The sequence below is a fragment of the Artemia franciscana genome, chromosome 15, assembly GCF_032884065.1.
Source record: "Artemia franciscana chromosome 15, ASM3288406v1, whole genome shotgun sequence".
Classification (NCBI taxonomy): Eukaryota; Metazoa; Arthropoda; class Branchiopoda; order Anostraca; family Artemiidae; genus Artemia; species Artemia franciscana.
This window is the reverse complement of record NC_088877.1, coordinates 32,657,983-32,681,100: the sequence shown is the minus strand read 5'-3', so window position 1 is coordinate 32,681,100 and position 23,118 is coordinate 32,657,983. Positions and strand designations below refer to the sequence as shown.

Sequence of the window (23,118 nt, the reverse complement as noted above, 5' to 3'; positions counted from 1 at the left end):
ACCTGTCCAAGATACGTGACTGACATAACCGTACCGGATTTGCTCTCTTTGGTGGAATTGGAGGGGGGGGGGGTAATTTTGAAAATTGAGGTATTTGTAACTTACGAAAGGTTGACCAGATCTTAATGAAATTTGATATTTAGAGGGATCCTGTGCTTTAAAGTTTTCATTTTAAATTCCGACCAGATCCTGTGACGTTGGGGGGAGTTGGAGGCGGAAACCGGAATTCTTGGAAAACGTGAAAATTGGGGTATTTTTATCTTACGAATAGATGATCGGATCTTAATGAAATTTGATTTTTAGAAGGAATTCATGTCTCAGAGCTCTTATTTCAAATCCCGACCAGATCGTTTGACATTTGGGGGAGTTGGAGGGGGAAATCTTGGAAAAACGCTTGGAGTGTAGGAATCGGGATGAAGCTTGGTTGATAGAATAAAAAATGTCCTTGATACGTAATTGAGAGGAATCGTACTGTATTCGCTCTCTTTGGGGGGTTGGGGGGAGGGGTTCAGTGATTTGATAGGCGAATTGATAGGCGTGTCAGGGAGCTGCACAATTTGACTTGATAAAGTCGTTTTCCCAGATTCGACCATCTGGGGGGCTAAAGGGAGAGGAAAAATTAGAAAAAATTAGGTATTTATAACTTACGAGTGGGTGATCGGATCTTAATGAATTTTGATATTTAGAAGGACGTCGTGACTCAGACCTCTTATTTTAAATCCTAACCGGCATTTAGCTTCTTATTTTCCTTTTTAAATCAATTTATTGATTCATAAAATTTTGTTAGAGCTCATACCATATGATCTCTTGGCTCTTAGCTCTTCTCGCCTCGTCACAAGTGCCATATGAGCTCTTAGCTCTTGTTCTTTTTCATGGCTTAAAAGTTGTGAATTTCTTGTATCATAATTATGGTGCTCCTGATTCATGGAAAAATAATCATGAAAATACTCAGGGCATATAAGAAGGTGTTGCTGGTAATAGGGGATAGTTTGGATTTAGGTGAGAGAAGGAAATTTTTGGGAAAGTTTAGGCAGGTGGCTGGCCCATATTTTTGCCCTATGTGTGGAGGTGTGAATGAAAACTTATTTCATTTTATACCCTTGTGTGAAGAGCTGTCTTCAGTTGTGAAATGAATGTTTTAGACAAGTGTTTGGGAGTGAATGCTAGTTAATTGAGCAGATGGCCAAGAAGTGCTATTAAACACTTTTGTAAGTTTCTTTGTTTAGGTATTACACATAAGGATTCACGTTTGAGGGGATAGCTTGCTGTGGTTTTTAGGTTTAGAATTTTATTATGATTGTTGTTTGTTGTTGAACCTTGGCGTATTTTTTTATATTTTTTTTTTATTTGTATTATCTAAAGTTGCATTCTGTTCCTGAGCTTTGTTTGTAGACTGTATTCTGTATTGCTATGCCCTGCAATCTTTGTACAATAATCTTTTATCTGCAAAAATTACAGCTTCCAAAAGTTTCAGTGCTTTAACATTGATACCTATGCATTGTAGGGTACAATGAAACTACAAGCTATAACAAAAATTTAACTTCAATCCAAATGTAGGTGTAGATAGAAGGTTTCTTTTAATGTTTCAAATTTTTTATGACACTGACAATCTTAGGAAACGTAAGTTCTGTAATTCAAGATATATAAAACTGTATCATTCCTTCTTTTCACACTGTAAATTTAAAAATTGGTCACACATTGCATATAGTTGGGAATCACACATATTAAGGCTTTTTCGAAGTATCAATGCTTTTTGGCAATACATGAAAGTACCAATGCCATTATATTAACACCAAGCATTTTAAATTTCTTGTAAGAATGCTAACTATTGTGTAAAAACAGAAAAAAGATGAACATAAATCTTACATACAAAATTTTATTTTTATTTCTATTCAAATAAAAGGTGTTCATTCAAAACTAATAAATTTCATCATTTAACTTCTTCCTCTGGCTGCTAAAATGCACTTCATTCACATTAGAGTGAAAAGAATTTCTTGTTCTGACTAAAAAATAAAGGAGTAAATTACGAGTACTTCAAGCTTTTTGTCGGTTCAAGATGATTAGGAATGATAGACAGCATATATATATATATATATATATATATATATATATATATATATATATATATATATATATGTATTTATTTTAGAAGTGTTATTTTTAACATTGTTAAAAAATTTATTTACTACTTTTAGTACTTTTTCAACAAAGCAGGGCTGTTTGAATACTTTCTGACAAATTGGTACTGTTTCAGTATTTTCTGTTAAAAGTAGTACCATTTCAATAATTTTGTTAAGACCAGTTTCTTTTTCTAATTTAACGGTCAAGAAATCAAATTGCTCATTAAGGTAAATATCATTTTGACAAGGATACATAAAGATTATAAGAAGCTATTTTATAATAAAATTTTATAAGATAGGCAATGCATTACTAAAACAATGGTAGGGGAGCTTTGGTCTCCCTCTTCCTGAAATCACAAACTAAAAAAAAACTATCTTAAAATTCAAAATCTTAAAATTAGTGGCCATATATGATACGGCAGTTTTTACTTTTGAATAATGTGTAAAACAATATCTTGAACATTATTTAATCAGAAGTTTATCCAGACAGGCCTAGTGAAAATATTGCTGCACTGAATTCAGAAAATAGTTTTTTTTTACATTTGTCTTTTATTAGACTTTTTGATTCTCTTCCATTTTAACCATTTACCCCTCCCCTCTCCGTTTAACTCAATACTTGGATATAACCTAAGGTTTGTTGCTTCTTGTTTGACATTATGAATCGTTCTAGTGAGAGATATGCTAACAACGAAAATGGTAGAAACTGTCTAAATGAGTCAACTTTCTTTTATAGGAAAATCTATATCCAAAGACTAATGACATAAATTGGAAACAGTCTATTCCCCCTGATCCTCAGCCCGCTTAGGTTAAAAGAAATTATGAGGGGTACCTATATTGAAAAATTATTTTTGTACATTCAGTGAAAAAAAAAATCAAAAATGCATATCCCCCCCCCCAAAAAAAACTTAAAAGGTAAATTCTGTGCCCTCACCCTCTATATTTTTGTGATTTGTCATCTCTTCAAGATGTTATTGTGGAGGGGGTTTAACTGTGAGTGACTTTGAAAACCAATGAGTAGCAATTTTTGGGTATAAACTTAGAATTGGGGATACTGAGAAGGAAATACGTCACGAAAACAACTCTTACTCCACAATATGTGTAAAAATTGTAGTTAACACATTTTGAATTCTCTCTCACTATATTTTTACCCCAGCTCGCCCTGCTCGTCCGCGGCCAACATAGCTATGCACGCTCCTCCAATTTTATATTGTTTTAAAAAGTAGAGTATTGAGAAAGAGTCAAACTTTAGCGTAAAGAGTGAGGTGTTGAGGAGGGGACAGACCTTTTCATATACGGAATAATTTTTGTTCGTTTTAAGTTTTAAAGTCGCTCCTTACTTGCAGTTAAAAAATTATATTTAATTCTCGTACATAGCACATATTACTTTAATATATTTGACTGGCTTATCAAATAAAGCTAAGAAATCAATCAGAACATAGAATAAGACAAAAATTAAAAGAAATAATAACATCAAATACAGAGCTAAGAGGCACTGATATAAATGAATAAGTAAATCTCTTAAAACACGGAAAAATTAAAATGAATGCTCAAGTGAAACAAAAAACGAACATAATTTACTACAAACAAGAGTTTGGATTCCTCCTAACCTTGACCATGTACCTTATCAAATTATTTAATTTTATTTTGCTCATATTTGGTTTAATGGAGTTCTTTGCTTTGAAAAACATATATTGTGGAAAAAGTTTCTTAAATTAATTGCTTTTCGTTTTATATTGACATACTCTTTTCAGGGAAAAAGAAAATAATAGTTTAAATCTTTTAACTTTTTTTTATGAATTTATAGTTTGGCTTTCTATTTGTACTCTGGAGATACTTTGTTAACACCACCCACCTTTTAAAACTCTGGATACGAATAGAAGTGTTTAATTTATTTATATAACTTCCCAAGTTGACATGAAAAATGAAGCTTGATACCATTTGCAAAAAAAAAAATCTATCTATGCTCTTTGACAGCGTAGATACACATACACTATTTTGATTTTTTTAATTTTCAGAGAAGAGGTAGTAATAGAAGTAGCTCCGAAAGTCTGAACATAATATTCTCAGTCGTTCTTTGGATACTGCCGAAATGTCTTATTGGGAATCAGCATATACACAGTGCTTTTTTATTTAATCTTAAGGCAACATTTTGTTTTAAACATAATTTGTAAATTACATAACTGTAGGGGGGGGGGCTGAACTACACAATAGCCCTGGAGATGCAGTTACAAGATCGTTCAGCTATGCTGATCGAAATCGCTATCCGAAATTTTGATTGGAAGTATTTGGAAAATTTCGAGCTAAAGAAGAGGGCTGAATGCCTTTCAATCACTTTTGACTCTTTAAAAGGGCACTAGAACTTCGAATTTCCAATAAAATTAGTTCCTTTAAAACATCAATGATATTACTAGCTGTGAAAGAGCAGCGCTGCCTATGATATTGCTTATATGCCCTTTTAATACTTCCTTTGCGTAGAATCTTTTCGTCTAATTGAAACTCCCCTTAAGCATTTCAACTTAATGCCCTTAGTGTCATTAGTTAAAGTAACCGTAAAAGTAGCATCAAAAGTACACTTATTGTGTCTTCTGGCTAGTTGAAAATCTGTCGCAACTAACCCTGGACGGTGTAACTTAATAATGTATTCTGTTATTGTGATATTGCTTTGTCACCCTATTGATAATCTACATCATCATAATTCATTTTGATTTAGTTCAGCATCTGCCTAAATATTCCTTGAAAGCTTCACCTTAATAACCTTATCCTGTGTAGTAGCATTAGTAGCAGCAGTAGCATTAGTAGCAGTATACACACAGCCCCTTTTTTTCAACAGTCCCTTCAACATACGATGAAATTTTTAAATTAATACCATCAACCGGTCTTGGAATATTATTGATGCGTCCCCTCTTGACAACCTGTGTGGGCATAGTGTGTTTCAATATATTTCAATACAGTTACAATGTTGCCCAAATTTTTCGCGTTGTATCCTTGGGTTTATTAGTAGTAGTAGCAGGGCTAGTAGTTATAGTGCTAGCAGTAGGACTAGAGTTAATAGTAGTAGTCTTAGCTTTAGTAGCAGTAGTAGTAGCAGCAGTAATGATAATAGCAATAGTAATAGCTGTAAGAGAAGAAGCAGCATTAGTATGATACAAACATTGTCTTTTGATTAGTTCAATATCTCCCACAACAAGTGTTGCATGTCTTAATTTCACACACGAAACTGTTTCTAATATATTGTCTACATACCCTTTTGACAACCTGTGTACGTTTAGCAGATTGTCATTTGTACAATAGAAATTTTCAGGGATACTGTGTAAAAATTTCACCATCATCTCCTAAGGTATAGTTGTAATAGTAGTCATAGCAGTAGCATAATTACTTAATAAAATTAGCCATTGCTAACATTGCCTTTTGGTCAATAATCTTCCCCTTTAAGTATTCTCGAGAGTTCCAACTTAATACACAAATCAATTCTGTAGATAAGCTATTTTGACAATCTAAATACCAATCTTAGATGACAATCTAAATCTAAGTGTCTTTTGTTAGTTCAACATTCCCCTCAACGTTTCCTCAAATGTTTTTAATATCCTCAGCCTAAGCAGTACTCGATGCACAAGTTGCAGTTGTAGTGATAGTAGTGATAGTAGTAAAATTATTTGTGGTAGCAGCAGTAGCAGCAGTACTTGTGATAGTAGTAGCGTGCAAATAATGCCTTTTTGGTCAATTGATCATCTCCCTTATCGTTTCCTGAAAATTCAAAATTAATACACTAAGTAATTCCTGAGTTACATCCTTTTGGCAACCCGTATAAACATAAAATGTTATGATTTAGTTCAGCCCTCCTTCGACATTCTCTGAAAGACTCATCCTAATGTTCCTCGTATTTTGGGAAAGTAGAAGTCAAACTCGCATACCTTTACATGCATTCGATAAAAACCTTACATACCCCCAGGACATAACTTAAAGCTCTTGGCCCAGGGCTCTAGGGGGGGGGGTCTTCGATCACGCTGCTCAGCTGTTCTCCGATGACTTGGACTCTTAAAAATGGCACTAGAGCTTCTGATTGGCAATCCAATGAGCCCCCTCCGAAGTTTACACGACCACACTTTCTATAAAAAAAAATTATGTGCCACCAGGGCATAACTTACAACGCTTTCCCTGAAAGCTAAGGGAGGGCGGTTTCATCCTCAAAGACATAATTTCTGGACCCTTCAACAACGTTGAACAAAATGGCTATCTCAAAATTTCTGTTGGAAGCGCTAGGGGAAATGAAGGGGGGGGGGGGGAGGTATTCGCCCTCTGATCAGATTCTGATCAAGTCCGATCACAAGGGCACTAGTCCTATCAATTTCCAATAGAATGAACTCTTTTTGAAGTTTCTACGACAACGCTTTCTATAAAAGCCTTATATGCCCCAGGGCGCAACTTACAACCCTTGCTCAGGGGACTGTGTGGGGGGGGGGTATTATCATCCTCAAAGACATAATTTCCGGACCTTTCAACGAACAAAATGGCTATCTCAAAATTTTTATTGAGTGTGTGCGGGCATGGAAGAGGGGCTAGTTGCCCACCCGTCATTTTCGTCTATTTAAAAGGTCACGAACCCTTTTAATTTCTAATCTAATGAGCTCTTTACGAAATTTCAACGACAACTCCTGTAATACGAGGTGCCCTGGTCTAAAAAAAAAAAAAAAAAAAAAAAAAAAAAAAAAAAAAAAAAAAAAAAAAAAAAAAAAAAAAAACAATACATTGTGCCAACATGGTTCTTTAATTAGGCAGCGTTATTGCACTACCTATGATTTTATTTTATGTTTTTATATTATGCCAATTTTTAATACTGTAATATCAATAATGAGCATTTTCAAAATTTACACACTTTGCCAAGTTAGAATCAGCCTGAATAATATACTTGTTGTTGCATTACATTAAAACCAAAAGCTTTTCAGAGGTTGGGTTTCTATTGAAGAGAGGTGTTTATTATTTGCAGCCTTTTGATTCAAGGCTCTCCTAAATGTGAAGAAAGCCAATACTCCCTCTTTCAAACACCCTTTTATATAACCAAGTTGAATTTTTCCATAACAATGTTTTTGAGGAACATAATCATCTTTAAAAAAAAACGCACCCCTTCATATGTTTACTTGAAGGAGGGGAGAGCATCTAAAATATAAAAAAAATCGTCTGGTCATCATTTCCATGATTCTCAGCACAAGGTCTTTGAACCTCATCCACCCTCAGAAAACTATTTGATAGTTGCAAGTGGTATAGGTGGGAAGTGTACATTTGCATGTGAGTGGAAGCATGGGAATGTAATTTTTACACTACATAGAAAAAAATTGCTTGCAGCAAGAGGGACGCTATCTCCTATCAGCATTTATGTTACAATGATACTAAAAACTGAAAAATGAGTAGCTATGATACTAAAAAAACCAGCGAATTAGGGGAGATCGTAGATTAGCTTTTACTCCCTCAAATCTCACTTTATATTCATTTGAAGGTCAAGGAGAGGTTGACATTTTTAGCATAGAAATTTACTTTTTGAGGTTCAAGCATGCTCCCCCTAACCTAGGAAACACCACGGTCCCTCCTTTATAATAGCCACGAGCAATAAATCATCACTGTGGATAATTCAAAGCTTCCTTTTAAATGATGATTTAAAATAAATGACTATATAAACAATTTATTTTGTATAGACTTCTTGCATATTTAGGGACGACTGTGCCATCTCCATACATTACTGCCTCTGAAACAAGAAAGCTCAATATATAGTTCTTCGATTAATATTTAATCGCTTGGCTATCTCAGAATTATCATATGATGGCTTTTAAGCATTGTTTGGATGCTTAATTATTAAATTAAAAAATAATTTTTAAATTACATTAAAGAAAACAGATGTTCTGTGGGATTAAATTGTAGAAAACGGCACTTAGAAGAGGCACAATTAATTTGCTATTAAAAAGGACCATTGGTTCGATAGGGTCATCCCTGGGAAAAAAGGAACAACAAAAGACACGCATATATGATCTTTTGCTCTAGAAAGAAAAAATTACTGGTTGCAAAGCTTAGCAAAAGGGTTTTGTGTAATCCCGAATCTGACGGTGCAGTTTTCATTAAGATAACTGCACTTTTGGATGTAGTTTGCCAGCTTTCCGAACACAGAGCAAATCTTCTAAGGCTCTTAGCTTTCAATGGGTAACTTTAAACTAAATAATTTTAAAAGATTCCGAATCGCAATAAAACGGTGATTCTTGTTTTTTGTATTCAAAAGTTCAATTTTCAGAGTTTCACCTACTATTATGTCATATTACTATTCACTTATTGATCATTACCGCGAACTTTTTAAGTCTATTGCAAGCACTTTTAATTAATTAAATAAAAAACTAGTTTTTTTAACTGAAAGTAAGGAGCGACATTAAAACTTAAAACGAACAGAAATAACTCCGTATATGAAATGGGTTGTCCCCTCCGCAGTCCCTCACTCTTTACGCTAAAGTTTGACTCTTTGCCACAACTCTACTTTTTAAAACAATTAAAAACTTTAGCGTAAAGAGCGTAGGACTGCGGAGGGGACAACCCATTTCATATACGGAGTAATTTCTGTTCGTTTTAAGTTTTAATGTCGCTCCTCACTTTCAGTTAAAAAAACTAGTTTTTTTTATTTAATTTCTGAACGTTTTTGAATTAATGCATGTTTGATTTTGGCTCTCCGCACATAAATTATTGAAATGAAATTAGTATATTAATTTTTTTTTTGCTAAATGGCTTTCTCTTAGTTTTGATCAGACGATTTTGAGAAATAAGGGGTGGGGAAGGAGGCCTAGCTGCCCTCCAATTTTTCGGTTACTTAAAAAGGCTACTAGAACTTTTAATATTCAACGAACGTTTTTATTAGTAAAAAATATACGTAACTTAAGAATTAACTTACGTAACAAACTTTTATATTCTTATATTTTTATTATGTGTACGAGGGGGTTTGTACCCTCGTTAATACCTCGCTCTTTACACTAAATCGTAAGTTTTGTCCCAATTCTTTAAGAATGACCCCTGAATCAAAAAGGCCGTAGAATAAATAGTTGAAATCACTAAAAATATTTTAGCATAAAGAGCGAGGTATTTATCTCCTCCTAAATACCTCGCTCTTTATGCTAAAGCATTTTTAGAACCCCTCATATGCGTAATAATCTCTGTTCGTTTTAAATTTCAATGCTATTCCTTACTTTCATTTGAAAAAAAACGTTTTCATGTTTATTTTTTCATTGTTTTTTTTTACAGTAATGCTAGAAAATCCTGCGCCCTTTTCATTGAATTTTTCTTCCCCCATGACATATTCCTCAAAGGAAAGATCCTCCCACAAAAGCCCTCTCTCATCAACCCCACCCCAAACCAAAAAATCCCCATGAAAACGTCTGTACACTTCCCAATAACCATTACTATATGTAAACACTGGTCAAAGTTTGTAACTTGCAGCCCCTCTCTCAGGGATTGTGGGGGAGTAAGTCATTCCCAAAGACATAGTTATTATGATTTTCGACTATGCTGAATAAAATGGCTATCTTAAAATTTTAATCTGTTGACTTTTGGAAAAAAATGAGCATGGGAGGGGGCCTATTTGCCCTACAATTTTTTTGGTCACTTAAAAAGGGCACTAGAACTTTTCATTTCCGTTAGAATGAGCCCTCTCGCGACATTCTAGGACCACTTGGTCGATAAGATGACCCCTGGAAAAAAAAAACAAAAAAACAAACAAACAAATAAAAACGCACCCTGATTTGTCTTCTGGCAAAAAATACAAAATTCCACATTTTTTAGATAGGAGCTTGAAATTTTTGCTATAGAGTTCTCTGATATACCGAATGCGATAGTGTGATTTTGGTTAAGATTCTATGACTTTTAGGGGATGTTTCCCCCTTTTTTCCAAAATAGGGCAAATTTTCTCAGGCTCGTAACTTTTGATGACAAAGACTAAATTAATTGAAACTTATATATTTAGAATCAGCGTAAAATTCGATTCTTTTGATGTCTGGGCCCCTTCCACCTCTTAGTTCGTTTATTTTCCCGTTAGTTTTCACCTGTTTTCACTTTATAGTTGTGTTATCTCTTAGCAGTTCTTTCGTTAGTTGAGTTATGGTTGTGGTATATATGTTTTATCGCTCGTATAGTTGTGTTATTTTCAAATTATACTCCATAATAGAGAGGCTCCGAACACCCAGCATTGTATATTAAGCTCTTAATTTGACGTTTTTCTCTAACGTGACCAGATTCGTCCTGCGCCCTTTTCATTGAATTTTTTTCCCCCATGGCATATTTCTCCAAGGAAAGATCCTCCCACATAGCCCCCTCCCTCAACCCTACCCCCAAAATCAAAAAAATCCCCCTGAAAACGTCTGTACACTTCCCAATAACCATTATTATATGTAAACACTGGTTGAAGTTTTGTAACTTGCAACCCCTCCCCCAGCGACTGTGGGGGAGTAAGTCATCCTCAAAAACATAGTTATTATGGTTTTCGACTATGCTAAACAAAATGGCTATCTCAAAATTTTGATCCGTTGACTTTGGGAAAAAATGAGCGTTTGGAGGGGGCCTAGATGCCCTCCAATTTTTTTGATCACTTGAAAAGGGCACTAGAACTTTTCATTTCCGTTAGAATGAGCCCTCTTGCGACATTCTTGGACCACTTGGTCGATACGATGACCCCTGGGAAAAAAAACAAAAAAAAACAAATAAACACGCACCCGTGATTTGTCTTCTGGCAAAAAATGCAAAATTCCACATTTTTGTAGATAGGAGCTTGAAACTTCTACAGTAGGGTTCTCTGATACGCTGAATCTGATGGTGTCATTTTCGTTAAGATCCTACGACTTTTAGGGGGTGTTTCCCCCTATTTTCCTAAATAAGGCAAATTTTCTCAGGCTCGTAACTTTTGATGGCTAAGACTAAACTTGATGAAACTTATATATTTAAAATCAGCATTAAAATGCGATTCTTTTGATGTAGCTACTGATATCAAAATTCAATTTTTTAGAGTTTTGGTTACTATTGAGCCGGATCGCTCCTTACTACAGTTCGTTACCATGAACTGTTTAATAAGGACACTTGATACAATAGTAATCAAAACTTTAAAAGGCGGAATTTCGATAACAATTGTACACCAAAGAATTTGCTATTAATGCTGGTTCCAAATATATATAATATTCAGTACGTTTAACATTATTTATCAAAAGCTAAGATCCTGAGAAAATTCACCTAATTTTAGAAAAAAAGGCGGAAATACACCAAAAACTCGAGCGATCTAAAAGAAATCTATACCGTCAGATTCAGTATAATCTGAGAATCCAACCTTAGAGGTTTCAAGCTCTTATCTATTAAACATGGATTTTCTATTCTTCCCAGAATCAAGAACCCGTATGTGTGTTTAATATTTTTTCTCCAGGGCAAATTGTGTCAAACAAATGGTCCTAGTAGATCAAGAGAGGGCTCGTTTCAACTGAGATCAAAAGTAATAGTATCCTTTTTAAGTGACACAAAATATTATAGGGCAACTAGCGACTCCCACGCTCCTTTTCCCATAAAGATATCCTTTTTTAAGTAACTGCTCGATTTAAAATAGTTGAAACGTACAATAACATTAACTTCGGGGACGACAAGACCCAACATAGCCCCTAGGAAAAGGGCTGTTACGCAACTTGCCCGTTTTTCACATATAGCAGTTTTTATTCCGAAATGTATCTTTTTGGGGGGAATTGTTGCTGAGGGGGATTTTCTGTAGGGACGAAAGTTTTTCGGGACATCTTCAGGGGAAATTTTACACGGTCGGAGTGGAAGGGGAGTTCCTGGTATGACTTGAAAAACGTTCAGGAATTAAATAAAAAATAGTTTTTTTTTACTATTAAGGAACCACATTAAAACTGAAAACAAGTAGAAACTGTTGTGTATGTGAGGGGGACTTCCCCTTTCTCAACACTCGCTATTTCCACTAAAGTTTGACTTTTTGTCACATATCTTCAAGAAAGACTGAAAAACAAGCGTGCTCAAATTTGAGGGAGAAGTTTTTGAAAAAACTTTAGCAAAAAGGTGTTTGAAAATTTTTAGCAAAAGGACTTCAGCATAAATAGCAGAGGTAGAGGAAGGGGTAGTCCTTCTCAGATACAGAATAATTTCTGTTTATTTCAAATTTTAATGTTGTTCGATAATTTCAATACTTAAAACTCGGGTTTTTATTTAATAAAGAGCAATAGAGATATTACCTTATCCCTGAGCAAATGGAGACTCCTCGTTTGTTTGTAGGTAGAAGTTACCACGTGCACTATAAAAAGAAAAAATTACAATTTGGGGATCTAGTTCTAATGATATGAGATTTGTAGTTAGATGTAATATTTAATGTAGTGTATCAGCTATCGGCACCAAAAACCATGTTTGTTTTATTTTTACTTCAAAATCAACTAAAATTCAAGAAATATATACAACAAGCACATTGAAAATCAGTGAACCACTTCTGGGCACTCAGAAGAAATTACTAAACAATCAGCTCTTTGCGAATGAAAGCAAAACAACTTGGCATTCGTGTAGTAGGCAAGACACCGAAACCGATCAGAAGTTTGTTTGCTGGAAATAGTGACATCGTAATGTCTTATACTTAAGGACATATATGCCAAAATTATTTCTGAAACTACCCAAATTGCCAATTTGGGCAATTTTTTCCCAAGAAGTAGACTTTTTGCCATTTACTGTTCTTAAACAGTACTTGAGCAACAATGAAAAGCATAATCTGTATAAACCTCTAGATGCTGCAGATAAAGGATGATAGATAACCGAAGACTGTCCTTTTCAGCCAACCGTCTAGGGCTAAGCAGAAAGCAGGTCATTCGCGGTTTGGGTGGGTGGATGTCATAAAGAAAGATTTAAGGGAATTGGGAGCTTCCTGGAAGGGTGTAAAGACGGAGGCATGGAATAGATTGGATGGAAGAGGAGCGTGTTTAGCTATATTGGCATCAGGCGGTTTGATGCTGCATTATATTGTTAGTAGTAGTAGTAGTATATGGATGAAATACAGTAGTTTCGCAAAAAAACTTGAATATTTAGTCAAACTATTCGATAAAGGATTATGTGAAGGTGTTATTTCTTTATAACAACAATGTGAATTGCTTAGTGTATATTCTGTTATACTAATAAGGTAGTCGATAATCCTCTTGGTGCAATTATCTTCAATAAAAACCATCCACAAATTCAAAGGCATCCTTGAATATTTTTTCCAGGCAGGAGGATAAGCCTGCAAAGTTTTGTCCAGGACTCAGAGGCTAAGATACAAAGGAAACACAAACCCTCACTTTCCAAGGGTGACACTCGAAAAGACTGTTCATAGACAGAAATCTTCAAATTTTATATAATATACTATTTTCTAGGGGCCACTAGAAAGTCTATAGAGAGGCGAATCTTTCAAGGCTCTGTATTTTTGCTCATTATCTAATATCTACTGAATGTCTTGTAAATTAATGTTACACGTAAGTGACTTATTTATATGACACATCTATAACGAACTGGCAACAACAAATTCAGAAGTCGATTATTTAAAAATCTAATTAAAGAAGTTGTCATTCCAATGAGGAGAGTTCTGATATACTTCCAGATGTTTTATATAGCGCTTACTAAGCAGTTACAAAATTTTGTCTTCATTCAAATATTTTACATAGATTTTTATCTATTTTCAAGTCTTTCGTTTCTTCTCCACATTCTTACACTGCTTAAGAAAGTCAAGGGGAGGGACAAAAATCTCTTTTTTCTCCTAAGCACCAAAATCAGCTGTAAAAGCCATTTTCTTTTTAAATAAATATCCAGACAGTCTTAACTAAAATGATGTCCAAAACCCATCCAATTTGAAATTTTGACCATGAACATGTTTATTCTAAAAAGAAATACCAACAATAATTTTGGTAATGTTAAAACTTCTTGGCCGTTTCTTCTCGGAGAAAATAAATGCTTACGTTTGAACAATAGATGTTGGTAGGTAATATAAAAGACACATTTAAGAGAAGTTTACTTACTCAGTGGAAACTCCATTTCCCATAAAAGCTTCAGCGTTTAGGTCACAGTTTCCAGCAAGAAATTCTCCGTAAGAACTGCAGTTTTTCGACCGAAAAGCATTGGATGTTATGGATTCGATATAGTACTGGTTCGAACGACTATGAGAACATCCCGCTTAAAAAAGATTATGAATATATCAGCATTGCCCAGAATTCTAGGTAATAGATAAAACAATTCTCAAGGCCGAACATTTTGTTTACCGCGCTATAGTCTACTTCCTGCTGACTTGGCAGTTTTGCTACTCCGCTCTTCAGCCAAAAACTGTACCTGTACCTCAGTAACCCGTGTGAGTGCTCATTTTTATTCTCTTTTATCATTGTGCTGTATAATTGGTCCCTGCTCCAAAAAGCAAAAACATAATTTCTTGATTAGTATCTTGTCAATAATTGTATTTAAAAAAAATTTATTAAAACGCTAATTTAATTCTGCTGAAAGGGTCTAAGCGTCTTCTCCATGAAAAATTACCCCGTGCAAACTCCCTCCCCCTGTGGAAAATTTGCCACCAGAAAAATAATCCTTACAGGAAATTCATTTCAAATTATCCCCTCCCCCCATTTCCCCCAAACGCATTCGACCAAAGTTTTGAAAGAGCCATTTTGTTGAAAATAGTCCAAAGGTAAAATAACATGTCACTAGGTTTGACAACCCCCTTTCAAGCCCCTGGAGCAAGGATTGGAAGTCATGCAAGTTGCCCATTGTTAAGAAATAGGGTTTTTATTGGAAGAATGGTCGCATAAACTTTGGACGGGGCAGCTACTTCAAAAGGTGATTTTAATAGCAAAAGGCCATAACTCTCATTGACCCTTCATGTAAAAACACAATTAGTTTAAAAAGGGGTGGGGGTGAATTTATAAATTGATATTTAATTCTCCTTTAATTCCAGGAATATTTCTGGTCTACGCTGTTATTATGAAAGTAAAGAGTAACATTAAACTCAAGACTAACAGAATATATTCCCTATAGGAGGGGGCTTTCCCCTCCTCATTCCCAACCTCCCTATCGTGGTTGTTGAGACTTCGGAGGAAGCTTGTTCGATCACAAATAGAAAGTTTTAGCCCTTTTTTATAAGTCAAACGCGAATGGAGGTCAACTAGCCGCTGTCATAAAACTGTTTGAAGACTATGTTCTTCCTTAGTTTTGCCCTAGGAATGATGTATGGACAGATGGATGACAGTCTTGTCTATCAACAAGGGCAATGACATCATTTTTATACAATCCTAACAAGGGCTTATGCCAGGTTTTGCCTCTCACTCACTCGTATTATCTGTCTTAGCCTTGTGTTACAGTTGACCATTGCTTAATGCCCACAACTACACTTGGTTGTTAGATAATACTACAGGATATGTTATTGTTTATCTATGTAAAGCCCTAACAACCAGTTCCAGCTGCAGGTCATAGCTACCAGTTCCGACGGGGCCCTAGCAACCAGCAACAGTTATTGATTATTGATCTATTGCGCACACCTGGTTCTTACATAATACTTTAGGGGATATTTTTTCTTCAAAACATTTTTCTTCAAGATATTTAACCCTCGGGGCCACTAGTCGATTGGGGAAACTCCAGATGTAAATGAGGATGACGTATCACGTACACATGTGTGTTACCCCATATTTATGTAAATTTAAACGCACATGTTATTGTATTTTCCTTTGAAATTTTCTTTTGAGCCGCTTTTTTCTTAAAAATGTTTTTCTTCGGGATATTTTTTTTCCTAGAAGACGTTTTGCTTCGAGGTGTTTTTTTCTTCAAGATTTTTTTTTCTTCCAAACATTTTTTCTTCGAGCTTTTTTTTCAAGACATTTTTCAAGATTATTTTTCTTCGAGATATTTTTCCCTCAAGATGTTTCCACAAGGCATTCCCCAGGCCACTCACACAAAACATGTTTAGATTGACCGAAGCTTTACAATCTGTCATCAAAGGTTTTTATCCGGTGCAAGAATCAAATGTAACACCAGAGACTTCCAATGGAATGACACATTAGTTAACTGCACCAACAAGCTAATGCTATTTACGTTCTTGGGAAGAGATTTTATGCAATAGGCTTTTTGATCTTATTGACAAATCCCCCCCCCCATTCATTTTCACCTTAAGCTATGAATCGCATGTTTTTTATCCCTGGGAGCAATTCCTACTAGAAGGGGGAAATCGATTACTGGAAATAGGTTTAGGGGATATTATTGTTTTAATTTTGACGCAAACGTGGGCGTTATACCATAGCTATGTAAATTTAAATGATAATGCTGGTTAGATATAGTTGCTATTGTTTATTTGGTGTATTACCCACCGGTGCTTTTGAAAGTCAATGGAACCATACAAAACGTACTACGATTATTCATGAAACCTGTTAAGGACTATTTTTTAAAGTGATAGCTTAAGATGAACATTTAATTCGTAATTTTTATAGATTACGATCGTTGGATCTAAATCCAATTTTCTGTGGGAATACCCAATTGAAGAAAATAATGAAACCATTTGAGGATATAACAAGAAATGGATTACCATTCATGGACCATGACTGTTCTTAGTACGTGAAATTCTGTGCCCCTTGCATTGTATTAAGAAGAATCAATTTTTTGCCACTCACGTCCATATTTTAAGCAGAAGCAACTGATTTTGAAGCATGTATTTGCTTATATTTATATTGTTTCGAGCAATACCACTGCTCAAAGCGTTGATTTGTACATTTTTTTAAATTTTTGAGCATAAACACAGTTCACACCCCACCGTGGAGCTATATGGCTACCCCGTGGCACCCTGTTGCACCTGTCATCATTCCCAATGCATTTTCAGCTATTTTAAATCAAAACTAATCCTATAAACTGCATATAAAAAATGGCATTTAAACTGAAAGGATAATTCCCAGTAGCATTTTTGTCTGACTAAAAGTAACATCATAAGTGGCATAAACTAAAATTGGCCGGTTAACTTAAACAAAAAATGAGCAACTATAAAATCAAATAATCTACCAAGTAAAAACCTATTAAAAATCAGCGTCAATAAATAAATTCAACCCAAAACGAACAGAAATTAAAATAAATAACCGTGTCAAAGTCAGAACAAGCAGAAATTAGCATGAATAAGGGCAAAAATCCCTATGCTCTCCCAGGACAAGAAGATTAGCTCGTTTTAGGGGTATGGAAAAACATAGGTCCTCTCTTCAAAACTCTCATTAGCACGTAATTTACTGGTATTGGCGTGAAGAGAGTCCTGGAATGTTAGGCTACATCTCAGATTGTTAAAAAAAAGCTTGTTTCAGTTTTTAACATCTTAGATTTTCTATATCAAAATCTAAGTCCAAACAGGGAAAAATAAGATTTATTCCATATATAAAACAAAAACAAATTCTTATAAGAGATGTCAGTAAGGACATTAACGATAAATTGAAAAATTGGTGCTCTCTCAGAATGATAATGAACCTGTGTTTGTTCAACTTCCTTTATACGAATCTTGTCTACCATTTCTAGAAAATGTGAAGAATTTCTGTAGAGAGAGTCGGCTTTTCTTAACTTATTATTTTTCTTTTTGTGATGTGTTTCTAGTATAGTCTAGTATCCTTTTACAAGAGTTTTATTGTGTTTATGAACTTTCTTTGTAGGGTTGGGGTGGCGTTTCCTCCATTAGTTTCTTACTTGCCTAATATAAAACTGTGTTTCTCACCATTCTCGATGTTCGTAATGAGTTTGATTCATCTGAAACTTTCCCTCTAATCTTTTGGAGATTCTCAATATTCTGTATGCTATTCATAAGTTCAAAATCTACTGAGAAAGTCTGTTTAGAGTCAGTCATGTTATGAAAGATTGTTACAAATAGTACAATCACAGTAGAAAAATATTTCAATTTTAATATATTCATCCACTGTAGGTTATTTAGACTTCGGCAGTGCGATGCCCTGAAAATGAAGGGTCTGTTATGAACTATAGAACTTCAAACAACTATAGGCTCATGTTGGGTGATTTTTGTCAATATGGGCATAAGATGGTCTCCATGAAAAGCTTAAAAAATAGCTTTTAATAAAAATTTTCACTCTGAATTCCGATTTTTGCAATAAATTTATAGGAAATACTAAGAAAACATGTTTCTATGATTCAAATACGTGCCACGCAATCAGAGATGTCCAGTCTTGGTTAAAAGAGCTGTGTCACTGAAAATCTAAAAAAGTAGCTATTAATGGGGCTTTTCAACCTGAATTGTGATTATTTGCAAGACAAAAGAAGGGCAATGGGACCAGGAATCGCATGGGCCAGTCATATAATTCCACGTTGGCGTGAACTGTCTTGGAATGTCACGATCTAACAATGAAATGGAATATCCCACGGTTAAAATAGAAACATTTTTCAGAATATTCAAACGTATGAAAACGTTTAAGTGATGAGGATGGTTGCCACAGGATAACATGGGCCAGCCACATAGTGCCATGTTGGCCTGTACAACTTTGAAGTATCACGATCTAACAATGAAATGAAAAGTCCCGTTGTTGAAATAAAAACGCCTGTGAGGATATTCAAACGTCTGAAAACGGTTAAATTATGATGACTGGTGCCAAAGTGAGCCACGAGTCACCAGAAGAAATGCAATTGGGAATTTTTTTAAGTTTAAACGGTTAATGTTAGTTTACACGGATTGTAACGTTACTTTTATCAGAAGAAATATTGCTGGGAATTTTCTTTTGAGTTTAAACGGTCAATCTTAGTTTATACCGTTTATACAGTTATTTTGTAGTAACATGGCTTAAAATGCTTAGGAATGATGGTGGGTGCCACAAGGTGCTGCAAGACATCCACTTAGCGCCACAGTGGGGTGTGAACCTTTTTGATCTTCAAAAATTGAAGAAGGTTATTCAAATCAACGTTTCAAAATATGGTTTTATCGATATGAGATGAAAATAGTCAAGCACATACTATAGAATGAGTTGCGTTTGCTTAAAATATGGATGTATGCGAAAAAAATGGATTCTTGATCGAAATACAAAGCAAGGGGCAAAGAGTTTCACGTACCAAGAATAGTCATGGTCCTAGGATGGTAGTTCATTTTTGTCATTTCATCCAACGCTTTCATCATTTGCTTCAAATGAGTATTCACACAGAAAGTTCAAATTAGGTCTTAAGTTAGTAAGAAAATAAAAAATTATGAATTCAATGCTCATTTAACGCTATCACTTTAAAAAATAATCGTTGATAGGTTTCACGAACAATCATAGTACGTTTTCATGGTTCCCTTGAATCTCAAAACTACATTGGGGCAATAGACCGAATGAACAACAGCCATCATAATAATTTAAATTTGTATAATTTTGGTGTAACACCCACGTGTGTGTCAAATGTAAAAAAATTCTAAATGTATTTCCGGTAATGTATTCCAGTGGAAATTATTTAACCGGGATAAAAAAAAACACATGATCCCATAGCTTACGAAGAAAAGGAATACAGGGAAATTGTCATTAAGATCAAGAAGCCTAATGCATAGAATATATTCCCAAGAACGTAGTAATAGCAATGGCTTGTTGGTTCAGGTGATTAATGCGTCAATCCTTTGGGAATCTCTGGTATCACGGTCAATTCCTACACGGGACAAAATCATTGACAAATCCCTGAATCAAAACACGTCTTGTGTAAGCGGTTTGGGAAATGCCTGGTAGAAACGTCTCGAGGAAAAAAAGTCTCGAAGATAAAAATCTGGAAGAAAAATCGTCTCCAAAAAAAAATCTTGGATAACATTTTGAAGAAAAAGTCTCGAGGAAAAAATATTTCGAACGTCTCCAAGAAAACGTTTAAATTTACCCCCGCTTGCGCAGTGGGTCATCCTCATTTACATCTGGGCGTTCCCCACTTGACTAGCAGCCTTTAGGGTAAAACAATTTGGAAGAAAAATGTTTCGAAGATTAAACATCCCTGAAAGTATTACGTAAAACCAGTTTTGCGCAATATTTCAATAATCAATAACACCTGTTGGTTAATAAAGCCCCGTCAGAACTGGCTGCTTGGACTTTCCATAGGTAAACAATTAACTATTAGATAGCACCAAAATCTATGCAATAGATCAATAATCAATACACCCGCTGGTTGCTAGGGGCCTCAGAAGAACTGGTTGCTAGGGAGCGTAGCTAGAAGTGGTTGCTAGGGCTTTGCAAAGGTAAACAATAACATCTCTTATAGTCTTATGTAACAATCAGGTGTACATAATAAGTTAATAATCAATAATATCTGCGTCTTCAGGTGTTAACAACTTCAGGTATAACTCCAAAGTTTGTCACAGAATGGATGATGGCGTCACTACTACTAATCAAATAATTTGAAATGTTATTAGCTAAGGAATCATTTACAAGCTATTTTTGTTTATCACTGTTTGAATTAAAACGTTGCATTGTTTTGGGGAAGTTTTTGGTCCAACTTTTTTTTTTATTGGTGTGAAAAGAGAGTTCTTCAGGGATAGTGGCTAAGGTCTGGAGTATTCAAAGAGGAGCTTTATCTTTGCATTTAGCAGGACCGTAGGTATAGAATCCTCTCCCGAAGGCATTAAGGCTAGCAGATAATCGTAGCCTGTTCAAGAGTGAATCGAAATGTTACCTTCCTGGAAGTTATTAATGATTAAGATCACGGTTTTATTTATTTTCTTGTTATTTATATTTATTTTGTTATTTTTTTCAGTTTTGTAAATTTTTATTCATAAGTGAATTTGAATATGAATATTAGTAGTAGCTTAGAAGGATATAATGAGCTGCCATATATAGACCAACTGTTTTCCCTAATGGACTTTGAATTGTAATTTTCTTTTTAATTCATTTGTCTTGAACTAAAGTCGATAAGAATTCCAACCGAATAGTGGTTTTCGCTAAACTTTTGTCTCCGATACATGTGTTGCTGCTGTTTTGTATCTACAATTGGGGTATAAGTTTGCTAATTTTGGGACCAAAAGGAATCTAAAGTCAGAATAGCAGCTTTCTAATTCTGGTACCCTAGGATTACGGTTCGACCAATTTACGAGAATGTGAAGGGTGGGGTCAACTTTTTCTAAGAAAAAACGCAAAAAAAGTACTTTGCAAAATCAAGGGCAGGTGCATTTTCAATTTATTTTGCCAACTGAAGGTAAAAGAAAGCCGTGGCTTTTAAATAGACGGGGTAGCTGCAAGGTGCCTCTGCTGATTTGCGTGGCTATTTCGAGTAATGAAGTTTTTTCCTGTAATTTTCTTTGGTTGAGCAAACGGAGATATTTTTATAAGACATTGATTTTATATTCTGAAAACCGTACATTTTTAACACCTAGGTGTTGGGGAGGTCTTGAAATAGTTCATCAAGGAACATGAACTCCCTCTTTGCTTTCATCTACTATTATTAGACTATTATTTTCCTGGAAAAAGGGTTTTCACAAGCACTGTTTCCATTGATAAGGAACCAGATATAGTATCATATTATCTACGTTTATTTTATTGATTTTTGGGAGTATTGAAACAAGCAGGTAGCATTTTTGAATTTGGATAGCTTTAATTTCTTAGGTAACAAAATTAGCAAACTACTGCTTGACCCTTTGAGGCATTGAGGTCACACCCAGAACACCTACTTTAATTTTACTTCTAAATAGCTGAAACTTTACCTTAAACCTTTTTTTCAGTATTATTCCAAGACAGGTATACAAAAAAAAAACAAAAGTAAGAAAAAATCTTTTCTTATTTATATAGCTGAAACAGAACAAATACTATATTAAAAATTCAAGCTATTCCTTTCAAAAAAATAAAAACATCCCCTCTTCTCCTTTTTTCTTTCCTAACTCGATAAATAAACCCTAACCTACAAACCAATAGACCCCCTCCCCTATCACCGAATACCCTTGCCGAGTACCAACAACTACAACCAAACGACCATTCAAACGTCTTCCGTTCAAGATTTCAGTTGAAGATATTTAGCCTCGCAAGTAACAAAACTAAACATTTTTTTTTCTGTAATTATCAATAATCCTGTAAACGTAAGCATTTTAACTATATAAGAAACTTCCTCACCCTTTCCATTGGCTACAATTTATGTAGAAGGTCATTCCACTTTTCAGGTCATTAGGGATGATAAAAATTTTAAATCTTCTAGTGATGCTGCTCGGTTTCCTTTATTTTTTAGAATTCCAAATATCTGTGAATCTGCACTAAAATGCATAGAAAATAATCCAGAAGAGGGCAGTTTCCAACTTAAGCACGAAGCAATCCAACATATTGGTTCTCAAGCTGTGAAGCTTAAAAGTAACTCAACAGCTATTCCTAAATTAAATATAAAATAAAACTGCCTAATAAAACGAATAGAAATGATTTTGATTTTCTTCTAAATTTTGATTCGATAATAGGACAATAAGAAAGCATAAAACACGCTAAAACAAAACTATTTACCTAGTCAAAAGTAAACGGAACAAAAAATACTAGCAAAAAAACTGAAGCCTATAATTCTATCATAGAAAAATCAAATTAAAACTTACAATTAGTAGGACAGCCAGGTTGAATAAAACCGCCATTTGGGAAAAAATCAGCATGCCCCATTTGTTCTGGAACATTTTCAGTGTTTGTATGTACAATATCCACAAAATCCCCGTCACTAGGATCGAGCTTTCCGTTAGTACCATCCAGACTGATTGAGGGAGTCCCGGGGTCAAGTCCTGTTTAGATATTATGGAATAATAGGATACAGAAGTTTCTAAGCATGAGTTAGGGTACAGTGTCGGGAAGGAGAGCATTGACATGCGATGGAGATGGTTTATTTTTTATTATATTTAGAAGATTTATCTAATTATTAGATTTATTGGGCGGATAGTTATGTGGAGTTAATGCAACTGTAAACTCTCGTAAGTTTTTCTTCTTGTAATAATTTCTTTTCGTTTTGAGTTTTAATGTTGCTCCTTACTTTCAGTCGAAAAAACTTCTTTTTCTAATTTTTATCGTTTTTAAATAAT

The 23,118-nt window shown here is 34.7% G+C and overlaps 1 protein-coding gene across 1 annotated transcript; it reads right to left on the bottom strand.

Moving 5' to 3' along the window:
- Positions 1-1,862: 1,862 nt before the first annotated feature.
- Positions 1,863-22,861, bottom strand: LOC136036376 (pancreatic triacylglycerol lipase-like). Its single transcript, XM_065718551.1, has 4 exons — positions 22,648-22,861; positions 14,156-14,309; positions 12,362-12,420; positions 1,863-2,003 (listed from the first exon to the last, which is right to left on the bottom strand). Exons 1-3 carry the CDS (start codon positions 22,706-22,708, stop codon positions 12,363-12,365), a joined length of 273 nt encoding a protein of 90 aa, XP_065574623.1. The 5' UTR covers positions 22,709-22,861; the 3' UTR covers positions 1,863-2,003; position 12,362.
- Positions 22,862-23,118: the final 257 nt, after the last annotated feature.

Coding starts and splice junctions, on each gene's coding strand:
- LOC136036376 (XM_065718551.1), bottom strand. CDS start 22,708: ATGGGGCATGCTGATTTTTTCCCAAATGGCGGTTTTATTCAACCTGGC. Junction 14,310..22,647: donor ACCTGGCTGTCCTACTAATT/GTAAGTTTTAAT, acceptor ATCTTTTTTAAG/CGGGATGTTCTCATAGTCGT. Junction 12,421..14,155: donor GGAAATGGAGTTTCCACTGA/GTAAGTAAACTT, acceptor TTCTTTTTATAG/TGCACGTGGTAACTTCTACC.